At 41.9% G+C, this 13,056-nt stretch overlaps 2 protein-coding genes across 4 annotated transcripts; both read right to left on the minus strand.

The window, feature by feature from the left end:
* Window positions 1–157: 157 nt before the first annotated feature.
* Window positions 158–3,279, minus strand: LOC113779709 (glucan endo-1,3-beta-glucosidase 11). Of its 2 annotated transcripts, XR_003469486.1 has the most exons (4): window positions 2,834–3,279; window positions 1,560–2,704; window positions 471–860; window positions 158–352 (listed from the first exon to the last, which is right to left on the minus strand). XR_003469486.1 is itself a non-coding variant. In XM_027325399.1 (3 exons), the coding sequence occupies exons 1-3, from the start codon at window positions 2,979–2,981 to the stop codon at window positions 765–767; spliced, it is 1,389 nt and encodes a 462-aa protein (XP_027181200.1). In that variant the 5' UTR covers window positions 2,982–3,279; the 3' UTR covers window positions 158–764. The 2 variants fall into 2 exon arrangements, 1 of the variants encoding a protein (XP_027181200.1); XM_027325399.1 differs by having other exon boundaries at window positions 158–860.
* A 1,014-nt stretch (window positions 3,280–4,293) lies between these two features.
* LOC113781117 (granule-bound starch synthase 1, chloroplastic/amyloplastic) lies at window positions 4,294–9,121 on the minus strand. Of its 2 annotated transcripts, none has more exons than XM_027326968.1 (14): window positions 9,015–9,121; window positions 8,081–8,451; window positions 7,650–7,730; window positions 7,482–7,580; window positions 7,263–7,352; window positions 7,056–7,119; window positions 6,869–6,969; window positions 6,660–6,769; window positions 6,294–6,537; window positions 5,973–6,149; window positions 5,698–5,889; window positions 5,469–5,555; window positions 5,211–5,339; window positions 4,294–5,114 (listed from the first exon to the last, which is right to left on the minus strand). In XM_027326968.1, exons 2-14 carry the CDS (start codon window positions 8,429–8,431, stop codon window positions 4,998–5,000), a joined length of 1,842 nt encoding a protein of 613 aa, XP_027182769.1. In that variant the 5' UTR covers window positions 8,432–8,451; window positions 9,015–9,121; the 3' UTR covers window positions 4,294–4,997. The 2 variants fall into 2 exon arrangements, with proteins under 2 accessions (XP_027182769.1, XP_027182770.1); XM_027326969.1 differs by having other exon boundaries at window positions 8,081–8,454; window positions 9,023–9,103.
* Between the last annotated feature and the right edge of the window lie 3,935 nt (window positions 9,122–13,056).

The following is a 13,056-nucleotide window of genomic DNA, read 5'->3' on the forward strand; positions in this document are numbered from 1 at the left end:
TCAGTTGCCAAGGATACAACAATTCTTTTGGTAGCGCGTTCCTGTAAAAGATCGATCATGCAGGACGCCCGAATATCATGAAAACATAATACTGAGATGAAATCCCACTTTACCGCTAAATAGTCATTCTGTTCTGCGTTATGTTAGCAGCTTTCCCTTCTGTAAATACGCTAATTGCGCATTGCTACATGCGCTTTGTCGATTTGGATGGATAGCAAATTGTAATTGTTGCTCCTTGTAGTGAATAGTGGCCAAATACAAATAGATGCCTACGTAACCAAAAAAAAAAAAAAAGCAGCAAAGTGCTCCACATAACTCGGATCCTCCCCTCCCTAGTAGTTCTTCTGACCGTCTGACAATAGAAATAACCAATAATAAGTGATGGGGTAATGGGTAAAATACCAACAATAAGTGCAAATAAATAAATGAAAGAATACAGGAAGGAAGAGTAGACGATGGTGGGCAACAACCGTGTCCAGGATTATGCGCCACTCTGACTCAGCTACCGTCGTCCACAGCAAACTTTGATGGTCCACAGACAACATAAGAGGAGGCTACTACTGTGCTTAGTTCTGCTGATGCCACTCCACTACACTACTAGTAGCACTACTCTTCTGATAAATAAAAGCCAGCCAAAGCCCTCAAAGACTCGATCAAAGGAGAATCTCAATTCTTTTCCCCAACCCTCAAAGCCTATATAATGAAGATGCTCCCCCCCCCCCCCTTCTCTCCAGTGGGGGCAATAATACTCAATTGTGATTTGTCTAATGTTCTCTTGGAAGTTGGAAGGCCAGCAACAATACGAGCCAACAAATCATCAGTAACAAGTGCGGCACTGCACTGGGCAAGGCATGTAATCCCTGAAAGTAGCACAAAGACAAACTTCAATTAGGTTCAGAATTCATTCCCTCAGAACCAAGGACTGATTGATGAATGCAGTATCCATCGATGCTGATTAAAGCAACTCGGTTACTCTGATACTACTAGCTAGTACCATGGCCGCTATTGGCATCATCATCATCAAAGATGAAACAAAACCCTCCTTGGAATCTAAATTAGTAGTGTATATATATATATATAATAGATATATATATAAAATGGATATATGTATTTCAAACAACAATTTGAGCAATGCAAGAAGCAACACATGTACCAAAAGTGCAATTTGAGCAATGAAGAGTTGCGCAAAAACATTTTGAAGCAGGGAATTGTATCTAATGAGCCATGGCTATGAAAACCCATGTGCAGTTCATTCAAGCAATAGATATGACAAAGGTTAGATGTGTATGAAGATTGCACTTGGAATAATTATAAATGTGGCAAGATTTTTTTTTTCTTTTTTGTAGTATAGTAGTACTAAGAAACAAAACAAAAGAATCCTGGATGTTGTTCGAGTTGGGGCAGGCACTTTTCCGCTCGAATAATAATTTACTAAAACTAGTGACAATGGGAATAATTAAAAAAATACTACGTATTAGTACCACAACACTAGTGAGCAAGTAGCACCCTCCTCCACTGAGGAGGTTAAGGACTTGAGGAGGAGCAACTGCAAAACTCACCGCATCGGAGGTGATGGATAAATAGCCAGTGGAAGAAGTGGGACCACCGGAGGAGGAGGAGCCAGGAGGAACACTACTACTACTGGTGCTGCTACTACCAGTGCTGCTAGGAGTAGTGGAGGTATTGGAGGAAGTGGAAAGGAGGCCGGTCCCGTTGAAGCCAATGTAGTAGGCCGGGGAGCCATCCGGCTTGAAGAGGCCGTAGTTCCTCTCGGAGGTTGGGCCGGACTTCATGTTCTCGTTGAAAAGGGCGAAGACGTAGATGTTCAAGTCGGCGTTGGGCCTCATGGGCGTCCCCTTCTTCCCGCACACCAGCTTGTTGATGAGGTTGCCGTTGTACTTCTTGGCATTCTCCGGGGTGGCTCCGGCCTCGTCGGCGTCCCCCTTGGAGGGCCAGCCGGTCTCGGAGATCTGGACGCACACCGCATCGTCCTTGAACCCCAGGGACTCGACGGCGGAATGGACGGCGTCGATCTGGGCGAAAAGCATGTTGTCGTAGTGGAGATTGGTGGCGGGATCGAGGATCCCGGGGTTGGGCTGGAAAAGGACGAACTCGAGAGGGACCTGCTTGGGGTTGGCCTTGTAGGCGAAGTAGGGATAGGCATTGATGAGGAAAGGGGAGCCAGTCTTGAGGTGGAAGTTGAGGATGGCGGTCAAGCAGGGGCGAGGTCCGGGCGGAACTTGCCGACGGAGGGGGGGGTAGGAGGTCTGAAGGACGGCGAGGGAGTGGGCGGTGGTGACGGAGACCTTGTCCTGGAGGTTGAGGGAGCAGAGGGCGGAGTAGACGCTCTGCATAGCGGGGAGGAGGTTGGAGGAGAGGAAGGTGTCGTTGAAGGTGAGGACCTCGTTGCCGACGGCGATGCAGGTGATTCTAGTGGCGGGGAGGAAGGGTTGGACGTTGGCCTTGACCCAGGCGAGAGCTTGCTTGGGGTCCCTGGTCTTGGAAAGGTACTGGTTGCCGAGGCTGACGATGAACTCGACACCGGTGTTGGCGAAGGCCTTGAGGACGGTGGGGTCGGCGTCGTAGAGCTTGAGGCGGGTGGCGCCGATGGATTTGACGAGAGGGACGACATATTCAGGGGAAGGGAGGTTGTTGGCGATCTGGCCGTAGTTAATGGCAATGGGAGCCGCGCAAGTGATGAATTCTGTTTATTACACGTATGATAATGTTTTCTTTGTAATGGGCAGTGTGGAAGGAAAAAAAAAGGACCCCAAGCGTATTATTAGATACGAGGAGGAGGAGGAGGAGTTTGTCGATTCAATTGAGAGCGTACCTGGTGAGACGACGACGACGACAAAGAGAATCAAGAGTAGTGAAGAAATGCGGTGGTTGTGGAGGCGAAGAAGGGTGAAGAAGCAGCAGCAGCAGCCTGCTTCTTTTGTTTCCATCTTTTGTTTCATGAAGTGCCTGTCTATCATCATCGTAGATCTTCTTGACTGATCTACTCTACGGAGGGAGTGTAGTAAAGAAAACGAAAAGCTTTTCCTTTATGGGTTTAGATTCCAATCCTCCACACTAAAATGGAGGACAACACAACACGCTAAGGCTATGGACAGTGGAAAAGAGCGAGAGAGTGAGTGGAGAGGGATGGCCAGAGAACAGAGGGGTTTTTTTTTTTTTTGTCAAAAGACCAGAGTGGTTAGTAGAGTAGTATTTAGCAAATCAGAGCAGAGATGCCCCTCCTCCTCTTCTCTCGAGAGCGAGAGCGAGAGTGAGAGTGAGAGTGAGAGAGCTACTTTTATTATTGGGAGGCCTTTAACAGAGCGCGTCTGGTCTGGTTTAGTAGGCTGGGATGTCTGTTCCGTTCTCGCTTCTCACCAGTCCACTGCTTTGTCAAATACTAGTAAAAAAGTTTTACTACTGCTGCTTCTTCTTTTACTACAAGACTACAAGTAAAGGAGTAATACCAACTGCTATTCTATTCTTTCAACGCCAATCCATCCCTGATACAGTAATTTTTTTTTTTGTCGAAACGATAGATGTCCTGTAACCTAATCTAGCCTAATATAAGGGGAAGGAGAGGGGGTTCGATGTGAGTACAGACTCCATCGATGAAAGTCAATTAAGACCGCCACAAATTGTGGCAAATATGTGGGAGGCAGGGATTGAACCCTGACCTCCAGCATCACCTTTAATGGTGATGACCACCGGACCAAATGGCCAGTGGCATCCCTGATACAGTAATAGATAGATGGATGGATGGATAGCATTAATTAATTTTTCATCGGAATACACACCAGAGTACTGTACAGTATTATATAATTGGCATTACATCTCATGTTATATGATATTATGAAGGTCGCTGGGGCTGTTGTAAATGTAAAAGCGGCTTCTCTCTCTGGTCCATTCGCCTTTTTGTACCAACGGGCGGTGGACGCTGAGTGGATGCATGAACAGCAAAATCATCAGCAGGAGACAAGAATGAATCAGCCTAAGCGCTTTAGCCGAAAAGTGTTGTAGTGTGTTTGTCTCGATTCACATGCTTTCTAATTACTGGCTGCTTTACCATTTTTTTTTTTATATTTGGGATAAAGATTGGAGAACCAACAGACCGGCAATTTCCTTCGCTTCTTTCCCTTTTCTGAACGGGTATCGGTTTCGTGGAAGATGAGCAAACTCAGATGATATTTTAAGGTCCCAGAGGGGCTGTGATCCTTTCTTCAAGTGTCAAAACTCAAAAACATAAAAAAGGGAAGAAGAAGATTCCCAGGTCAGGCTCCTCTGGACTGGAGCTAATAACACCTTTATTTTTATTGTTTGGATCGACAGAAGTCACATGGAGTCGTCATAGACATAGACATGGACGACTAATCTTTCCCAATAGCCCACCCCCACGACGCTACCTACACTAATCATTCATGGTAGCACCATTCATTTTAGACGATTTACTCCGCTCAGCTCGTATGACTGAGTTCCGGTTCCGGCGGGGAAACAAGACAGACGAGTTCGGTACAGCACCCACAACCCCAAACAAACCTCTCAGCGTCTTAATAAGAGCTTCCAGAACACAGTCCCGCCCCGGCGCCCATTAATAACATAGAAATGCGCCTCCCGAGTCAAGCAAGGAGCTTTACGATGGTAAGAATTTTCTATTGATTTATTTATTTTACATGGTGCTCGAGAACAAGCGCTCCGGTCGTCGATTGAGCCACACCACAGTTTGTTACGTCTTATTTATCTATTATACTACATTCATCCCCTTTTTCTTCTCCTCCACATCCACCTTTCCAGCAACAGCTCAACAAAAGCATAATCTCTTTATCCTAACCACCAGAAAACTGGATGAAACACAAAAATACCCCCCAACAACAATGCTGGCGATTTTTACAAGTATTAGCTAAAGCTTCACCTGATCCGTTACTTCGCTTTTATTAAAAAGGTTAAAAGGTGAGAGGCAATAGGCTAACTATAGCTAAGATGGATGATTTGGATGACACTCAAGGAGTGGCAACGTTTTCCTTGGCGAGTGGGGCAATTTCGTCTCCATCAACACCATCTTCACTCCCAGCAACACCTAAGCTCAGCAACACTGTTTCCCACTTCTTGGCAGGCCCCTGCAAGCAATAAACATTAGTATTATCTTTTCAGCTCTTCCCTTATTTATCTCCTGGAGACGCTATTTATCAAGGGATGCATCCAATCTTTACTACCTTCCAGGAGAGCTCCTGTGACATGCAATTTCTAATCATCTCTTTTAGGGCAAGAGTTCCATAGCTAGCGAGAGCTCTGGCTACAGTCACTACGATCTTGAGGATGTCAGCTGGATCAACCGCATCGCACTGTTCACAACCCAAGACCACTTCTCATTATCTCACTATGCAACTAACACATGGATGCATTCTGAGGGAATTTAAGCGACCAAGGAATGAATGTAGGCAGCCCAGTAAAAAGTGAATACTGTTACTTACTTCAACGCTGAAGGCTCCCATATGGAACCCTGTGTAGCCTTCTTTGACTGTGTCAACAAGTCCACCAGTCGAAGCACATATAGGCACCTGACTCGAAAGCAAGGAATCTCATCAGAAATGGATGCTAGAACTTTGACAAAGATCCAAAGAGGCGAGCGCACACGTTATAATGCAGCTAACACAGTTCAACAGAAAAAATTAAAAATAAAAATTAGTGAGAGATTCATACTGTTCCATAGCGCATGGCGTGCAGTTGAATTAGACCACAAGGTTCAAATCTACTTGGAAGCAGCATAAAGTCAGCTCCAGCAATAATCATGTGGGCTAATGGGACATTGAATTTTGCCACTCCTCTTGCTTTGTCAGGGTACATCACCTCAAGCTGTTCAATCTGCTCCTCAAATTTCCTTTTGCCAGTCCCCTGATGAAAAAGAACAGTAGACTTTATAATGCAATCCCCGTACTGTAACAGCAGACAGTAGCTCAAAATCCAGTACCACTTACAAGGATTACTATCTGAACATTCATGTGAATGAGCTTGGGAATGGCGGCAGCAAGGATGTCTGATCCTTTCTGCTCTTCGAGCCTGCCAATGAAGCCAATCAGCGGAATATTCCTGTCAACTGGTAATCCAACAGCAGCTTGGAGAGCTTCTTTTAGTAGGGCCTTTGCATACATAACCTAAAACAAAGATGAAAGTCAGTTAAACAAAGATGAAAGTCAGTTAAAAAAAAAAAAAAACTCTAATTGCCGCAGGAGGATCAGAAGAGAACGCTAAAAGCTTCACGAGTGCTATAGAAATGAACGCAGGAACAGAAATCTTACAGTTGTGATGTCATAATTGGCAGAAATATATTTATCAGTCGCCGGATTCCACTCGTGGGTATCCATTCCATTCACAATTCCTGTTACGCATTTCATGCGGAGAATATTGTCCAATTCGACACCCTTTTCAATGCCAGAAACAAGCTCCAGGGCATAGTGCGGGCTCACAGTTAAAACCCTGTTTGCCTCCAAAATTCCAGCCTTCATCCAGTTAATTTTCCTTCCTTTCACTGGTTTGTCATATCTGCAACATGGACATAATGGCTTTACCCAAGAAGACATAGTATAGTGCTGTACAGAGAACTCTAATCAAAGTTCAGAAGAATCTTCTAAGTTTCATTTCATCTAAAATTTTAGCATTCATACCCATCAATGAAGTCAAAGGAACTCTTATATTGATCAGGGAGATTGAGAAGAGAGAAGTCTGCAAAAGGAAATCTTCCCTGGTAGGCAATGTTGTGAATGCAGAAAGCAACCTGGCACCAATGATCAGTCATAGATTCAGACTACAACATTGATTCCTCAATTTTGTAGCAGCGAGATTACCTTCAATGAGAACCTAGATGAATTCTTACCTTAGCATTCATGTAGATTCCTCTAGACTGGTACATAGTCTTCAGGTAGCATGGTAGAAGAGCACAATGCCAATCATTGGCAATGAAGATAACATCCTCTCCTGCAACAGGAAGCAATTATTTGCAATTATGAAGCTGTTTCCACAGTGCAGTGGAATTCCTCAATCCCAAATGCAAGAGTAAGTACCATATGTTCCAGAGAAGTATTTGCTGTTGTTTAAACTCAAAATTCGTGGTGCCTCCAAAGCTGCCTGGGAACAGTAAAATGGAAGTGACTCAGAACAGAGTCGGTGACCAAAAGACATGCTAAGTGCCTAAAAGCAGCTCGTGTACAGATGCTAAGTGTTGTAAATCAATCATGAAAAACAAAAGACAGCAACTGAGCGGTGTTTACTTGGCACAACAAGCTGAACCGCAGCTGGTTGTCCTGGTAATCATCTCCAGCCCTAGGACCATAGACCTTTGATCCAGTTTTGCCCCAAACCTTTCAAAGAGTTCAAAGTCTCAAGCATTAGACTCACACCTAGCATGTTCCCACGTCTCCTACATAACAGCTGTGATACAGTACCCCATTCTAGAACAACAAAAAGGGGTTTATACAGATATTGCTAACCTTCTCGAGAAAGATTGGATGATCCACAAAAACACGATCTACTCCACGCTTGTAGCAGTGGAAAAAACGAACAACCTCAATTCTATCTCCGACCTTGATCTGTGAAGTGGAATTTGGTCAGTTAAAACACCCATGCAAAACTCGAACACAATGATCGTCGCAATTTACCTGGACAAGCACACTTGTATCCCAACCATCTTTGTACTGATCATAACGAGGTGCAACAGTCATCACTCGGTGACCCAAGCCCTGCACAACAAGCACATATTGAGGCCAAAATAGAGAAGAAAATTTAGATACCCAAAAAAAAAAAAAAAAAAGGAATGAAAATAAATAATAAATAATAATAAAACAAGTATGCAATTCATCCCTGTTCACAAGTAAAATTGAAAAGTCCCCCACCAAAGTGCTGGCTGGCATTGGGATAAAGTCAATATACCTTCTGACCTGTACTGTAATCTTCACACAATATGAAGCGGGTATTTAAGTAGTTCTACTAGACTGCTATTTGAAATGAGTAGAGGAGTTAGGTTGGTTTGGGATAAACCACAGATTGGGAAATGGAAGAGGAGAGGTAAGAGAGGAAGAAGATGACATACAGCCAAAGCAGGTGGCAATCCTCCCAAAACATCCCCGAGGCCACCAGTTTTGCTCCAAGGAGCGACTTCAGCGGCCACAAAGATGAAACAGGCTCCTGTTCCGCAGACGATGGTTCCGGAAGGCCCGTGAGCGTGAGCGTGAGCAGATTTGTGGAGTTCGGTTGGTTTGGCAGTGGCTCTGGTATGGTGGAGGTTGAGTCTGCTCACTGCTCTCAAGCCATGATGGGTTACAGTTTGAGGTCGGAGACCCAGATGCGCCAAATAGGCGGAGGAGTCTGCAGGAGGCGGCGGAGGGTGGTGGTGCACATTTGAGGATCTTGAGACGAAGCGAGAAGTAGCCACGGTGGCCATAACTGATATGCCTGTTGAGCCTGGAACAGAGACAGACAGAGGGGGGAAGAAAAGAGGCATTATTATTATTATTATTTGGTTAATACCCCAAAATAAAACACCAAAAGAGTAAGCAATCAGAGGATGCATTCAGTCACACATACACATACAGGTGGTGGAAGAATTTATGTTGAGAACGAAGAGAGGGAAGGCAGCAGAAGCAGATTGATGTTAAAGCAGGGTTAGTGATGACGGTGGAGATATTGGAATTGGAATGGGAAGCAGTTACGTACGTTGCTTGGGTAGTAGATATTTATATTATTTCCGGATCATCCCTGCGGAAAATCAGGACCTTTTCCTTTTTGTTGATCACAAAATCTCTACATTTCATGATACTACTGCTACTAAATACCAGTGGTAGTACTAGCAGTGATGAATAACAAACAAATAAAGAAACCAACAAACAAAGAAAGAAGATGGAGTAACAACAATCTTGTCTTCTGATAGTCATGGAAAGATAGACAACCCAAATTCATATTGATGTTTCATGTTTTTTTTAAAAAAAAAAAGAGAGAGAGAGAAAAGCAGGAAATGGGAAATTTACCTGAGTTAAGTAGGAGCAGCGAGGGAGGAAAGCAGGAAGTAAGTAGTAACAACTATGATCTGAAATGAGAGAACTACTACTCCTTTGGTGGGTTGATTGACAAAGCCTGAATTCTGCAAATTGTTTAGTGCTCCTCCTCCTCCTCCTCCCATTTATTTGTAGCAACGGCAATGCCGCTTGCCACGTGCCCCCACTTCATTTTAAAAAAAAAAAAAAATTAGTACTCGTTTGAAATTGGTTTTATGCCTTTTGTTTGTCTGGGGACCTCAAAATCTGTTTCACGGCAATTGAAACATCGGTCATCGCCATCCAAAAAATAAAATAAAATTTCTTCAAAAAAATATTTCTAAATAATGTTCTACCCAAACAGACCTGCATGGACTGTCCCTGCAATTGCTATATGTACAAAGTACAAAAAAGTTTAATAAAAATATTTTTATTATACACACATTATTATAGTGCATTTTTTTTATAAAAATTTTAAAAAAAATAGCAAAACAAATAGTCTCTAAGTTTAATCATTCATGAAAAATTACACAGTAAAAAGTTTTGCCAAGTTGCCTGGGAGAATATATGCCCACAAAATTTGAGGTCTCCCTCGTTTTAAACATTTTGGCACCGTTTGGTAAATAAAATTTTAAAATGTTTGTTTAAAAATTTACTGTAATTTACTAGAAAAGATGTAGAAAAAATTTTTAATGTGTATAAATTTTTAAATATTTTGAAATATATAACTTAAAATTTTTTAAAATTTTTTTGATGTTACTGTGTAATTAAAGTTATTAAAAATTTGTTTACCAAAGAGGTCCATTGAGATGCGAGTCCGTCATCCTTTTCAGATATTTTGTCGTCGGACTTGACAATGACAATTGACAACGACACGAAGCACTAGCTGGTGACGGGAATGGGCGTACAGTACAACTCCAGAAATTCACGGCTGTGGTCTACACTGGGCCCGCCACCGTTCCGGTCCAACGCCAAACGGGTTAACCACACCTCCTCCTTCCTTCTTTTTTGTTTTGTCCGATTTCTTCTAATACTACTTACGACCATAATTGTTCACGGTTCCCGATTCATGCCAGTGACCCTACCCACTCTACAACTGCCACCATGCATATCCCATGGCTCAGTTTTGAGTCCTTTGACACCTGCCCATATTATTTATTTATTTATAATAATAGAAAAAAAAAAAAGACACCGTCAATTCAACTGCTCCCCCTCTCTGATCAGAGCAGGAAGAAAAGGGGCTGGGAAGGGTGGGGGCAAGGGAGGAGGAATGAGGAGAGAGTACGGAGGGGCTACGGTGGATAGTGATAAAAGTAATTAATAAATTTTAAAATTACTTTAAAATATATTACAAAACAAAAAGCACTCAATGTGTAATGAAAAGTTTTTGAAATACACAAATAATTGTAGTAATATAATTGTTTCAAAAACATCATTAAAATTTAAAAATACCTAATCCATACTACTCTGAAAGTTTTGGTAAACATGCTAAAGTACTGCTCTGGATTTGTTTGGATAGAGTATTATTATTTAAAATAATTACTGTGACGTTTTTTGTGATGTGATATATATAAAATAAAAAAAATAATTAAACATACAAACGGATTAATTAAAAAATATGTTTATAATATAAATGAAATAGTATTTAAAAAAATTTAATATCCAAATAAGCTAGTAATAATAATACTGTAGTATATTAATTAGCAGCTGCAGCCCGCAGTAGAGGTGATGGGGAGGGGAAGCACAACCGCGTCTGGTGTCATTAATTGTCAGCTCTTTTTGCTCCCGCCACCAACAAGTCAGGTTGGCACACTAAACCAAAACTCAAGTAGGTGCTGATCTTGAACATTTGACCAATTTGAAGAAGAAGAAGAAGAAGAAGAGGAAGAAGGTCATCATTCATCAAACGACGTGAATTTTCTTTATGCCACTAGCACGGTTCCTTTATCACCACAGCGGTGCCTTGGCTGGCATCCCCCATTCTCAAATCTCACCATACAACAGCTACGTGATGATGGTATGAGAAAGAAAGGCCAACAAAAAACACTAGAGAAACTTGCAGCGATCGATTGAGACGTATTATTTTATTTGCCTACTACATGGCCACTTGCTAGATTTTGTGGAAACCAATCTCAAATGCATCTTTCACACGAGTAACCGTCAGCGGCCAAGACACGGCCTCCTAATTTTGGCAAAACATTGCGCCTTTGAGATTTGTGGTATCGTTTACACAACCTGTTGCATCGTACAAGTTGATGAATCCAAAGTTTTTTCCAAAAACTTCCACTGGAATGGCAGCATATCAATTTGCACCATTTCTCCGTAACAGTCAAAAGTGAGGGCCTAATAAAGGCAAGCAATTCTGGCTCCGCTAGTTGTCCCCATACATTAATATTGATATTGACACACGCATGAACAAGTGGTCTTTATTTAGAAACAGATTTATTTTACAACATTACTAACAATAAAAAAGAGATTTGCTTTTGCAATCAAAATGTATTTGAATGGCAACCAGTAACCAGTTATACGGTGCTTGAATTAAAGATTCACTACCATAGATTATGATATGCGGTTCGAATCACAAAAGCTCCAGACTCTGGTCGATATCTGCTTGTTTTGGGAACCAACGGTTTCACTGGGAAAAAAGGTTTTGAAAATTTGATAAGCCATCTGCACCGGATCTGCCATATTTTACTATTCACTCCATATTTTGCACTTAGCAATCACATAAAAAAAAACTGCTATGCATAAGCAGAGATGAGGAAAAAAAAACCACAATCCAGAATTTTACTTGACTTGAGAGAGCACGATCAGTACAAGTAGTACCATCGACCCATCAATACCTTCTCTTGTCTAATACAATGGGTGAACCGCACCGCACTTTCACCTTTGATTTCCTTCCAAATTTCCCTTTGCTCCTAAACCTTCAAGTTAGGGGGCGATTGTCTTCGTCCATTTTTCGTTCGTGTTCGTGGTCATTAATATGTTGAAAGTTGATTCAGCAGTAAAATCATTGGTTGCAGAAAGGAGTGGCAAACAGATAGATATCATATACCTCCCACGGTCTGTACCCCACCCCCAAGGGAAAAAAGTAGTAGTAAATCAATAAACAGGTTTCCTCCTCTGTGCTAATGCAAGAGCCAAGAAAAGAATGACAAAAACAAGCAGTGGCCCTTGGAAGGACAAGCTTGGAAGGACAAGAGTGGATGCTTAGATAGCAGCCCCTCCTGCCTGCTCAGTGTCTCCAACTCGTACAAAGGAAACAGTTCATTTGAATAATTGATCCTTAACAAACTGCATACAAAGCATATAGCTGATGGCCTCTTCCTACCGAAAACTGATCCTTTACCAAAGGTAAAAATTAAACACTACTGTATCCAATCAATTAGTACTAGTACAATAATAAGATTAAGATATCCTTTTCATGTGGCATACGTGAAAAATGAAATAATTCAATTTTTACTATGTGAATTGGACACGTGGCGAAACATAACATAACATGCAGATCTGGCTGCAATATGCAGGTTAGGGGTTCAAACATTTGCATCTATAGTAAAATTCAAAGAGTATGCAATAATGCACATCGTTGATCTAGAAGCGGGATCCTCTCCCTCTAACCCCTCCTTAGTACAGTTGGACCCTTCCTTAATATAAGTTAGAAATTAGAATAGAAAGCTGCGGTTGACCAAAAAAAGGAAAAAAAAACTTCTAGCTAAAATCACATAAAAAGAGAATGAATCTTAAATCCTCTTCTCTTGGATTACATCACATCTCAGACAAAAGAGACAAAAAAAAAAGTGTCACTCATCAATCCCGAATCACAATATAGAAAAAAAATTCAAAATCAAAGGTAAATTATGGGTTTCTCTTTTATGTATGAATTTTAAAACAATGAAATCTTAAAGAACTGATACCACCATTTCCTTGACACAAATGCCTCACCATTTCGGCAGCTTTCACCTGTGGGCCGTGACCAAAGTCTCAATGAACCTCAACCCATCGAATCTTGGAGCAAAATCCTCCTTTTCTCGACTTG

Source organism: Coffea eugenioides, chromosome 8 (genome assembly GCF_003713205.1).
Source record: "Coffea eugenioides isolate CCC68of chromosome 8, Ceug_1.0, whole genome shotgun sequence".
Classification (NCBI taxonomy): domain Eukaryota; kingdom Viridiplantae; phylum Streptophyta; class Magnoliopsida; order Gentianales; family Rubiaceae; genus Coffea; species Coffea eugenioides.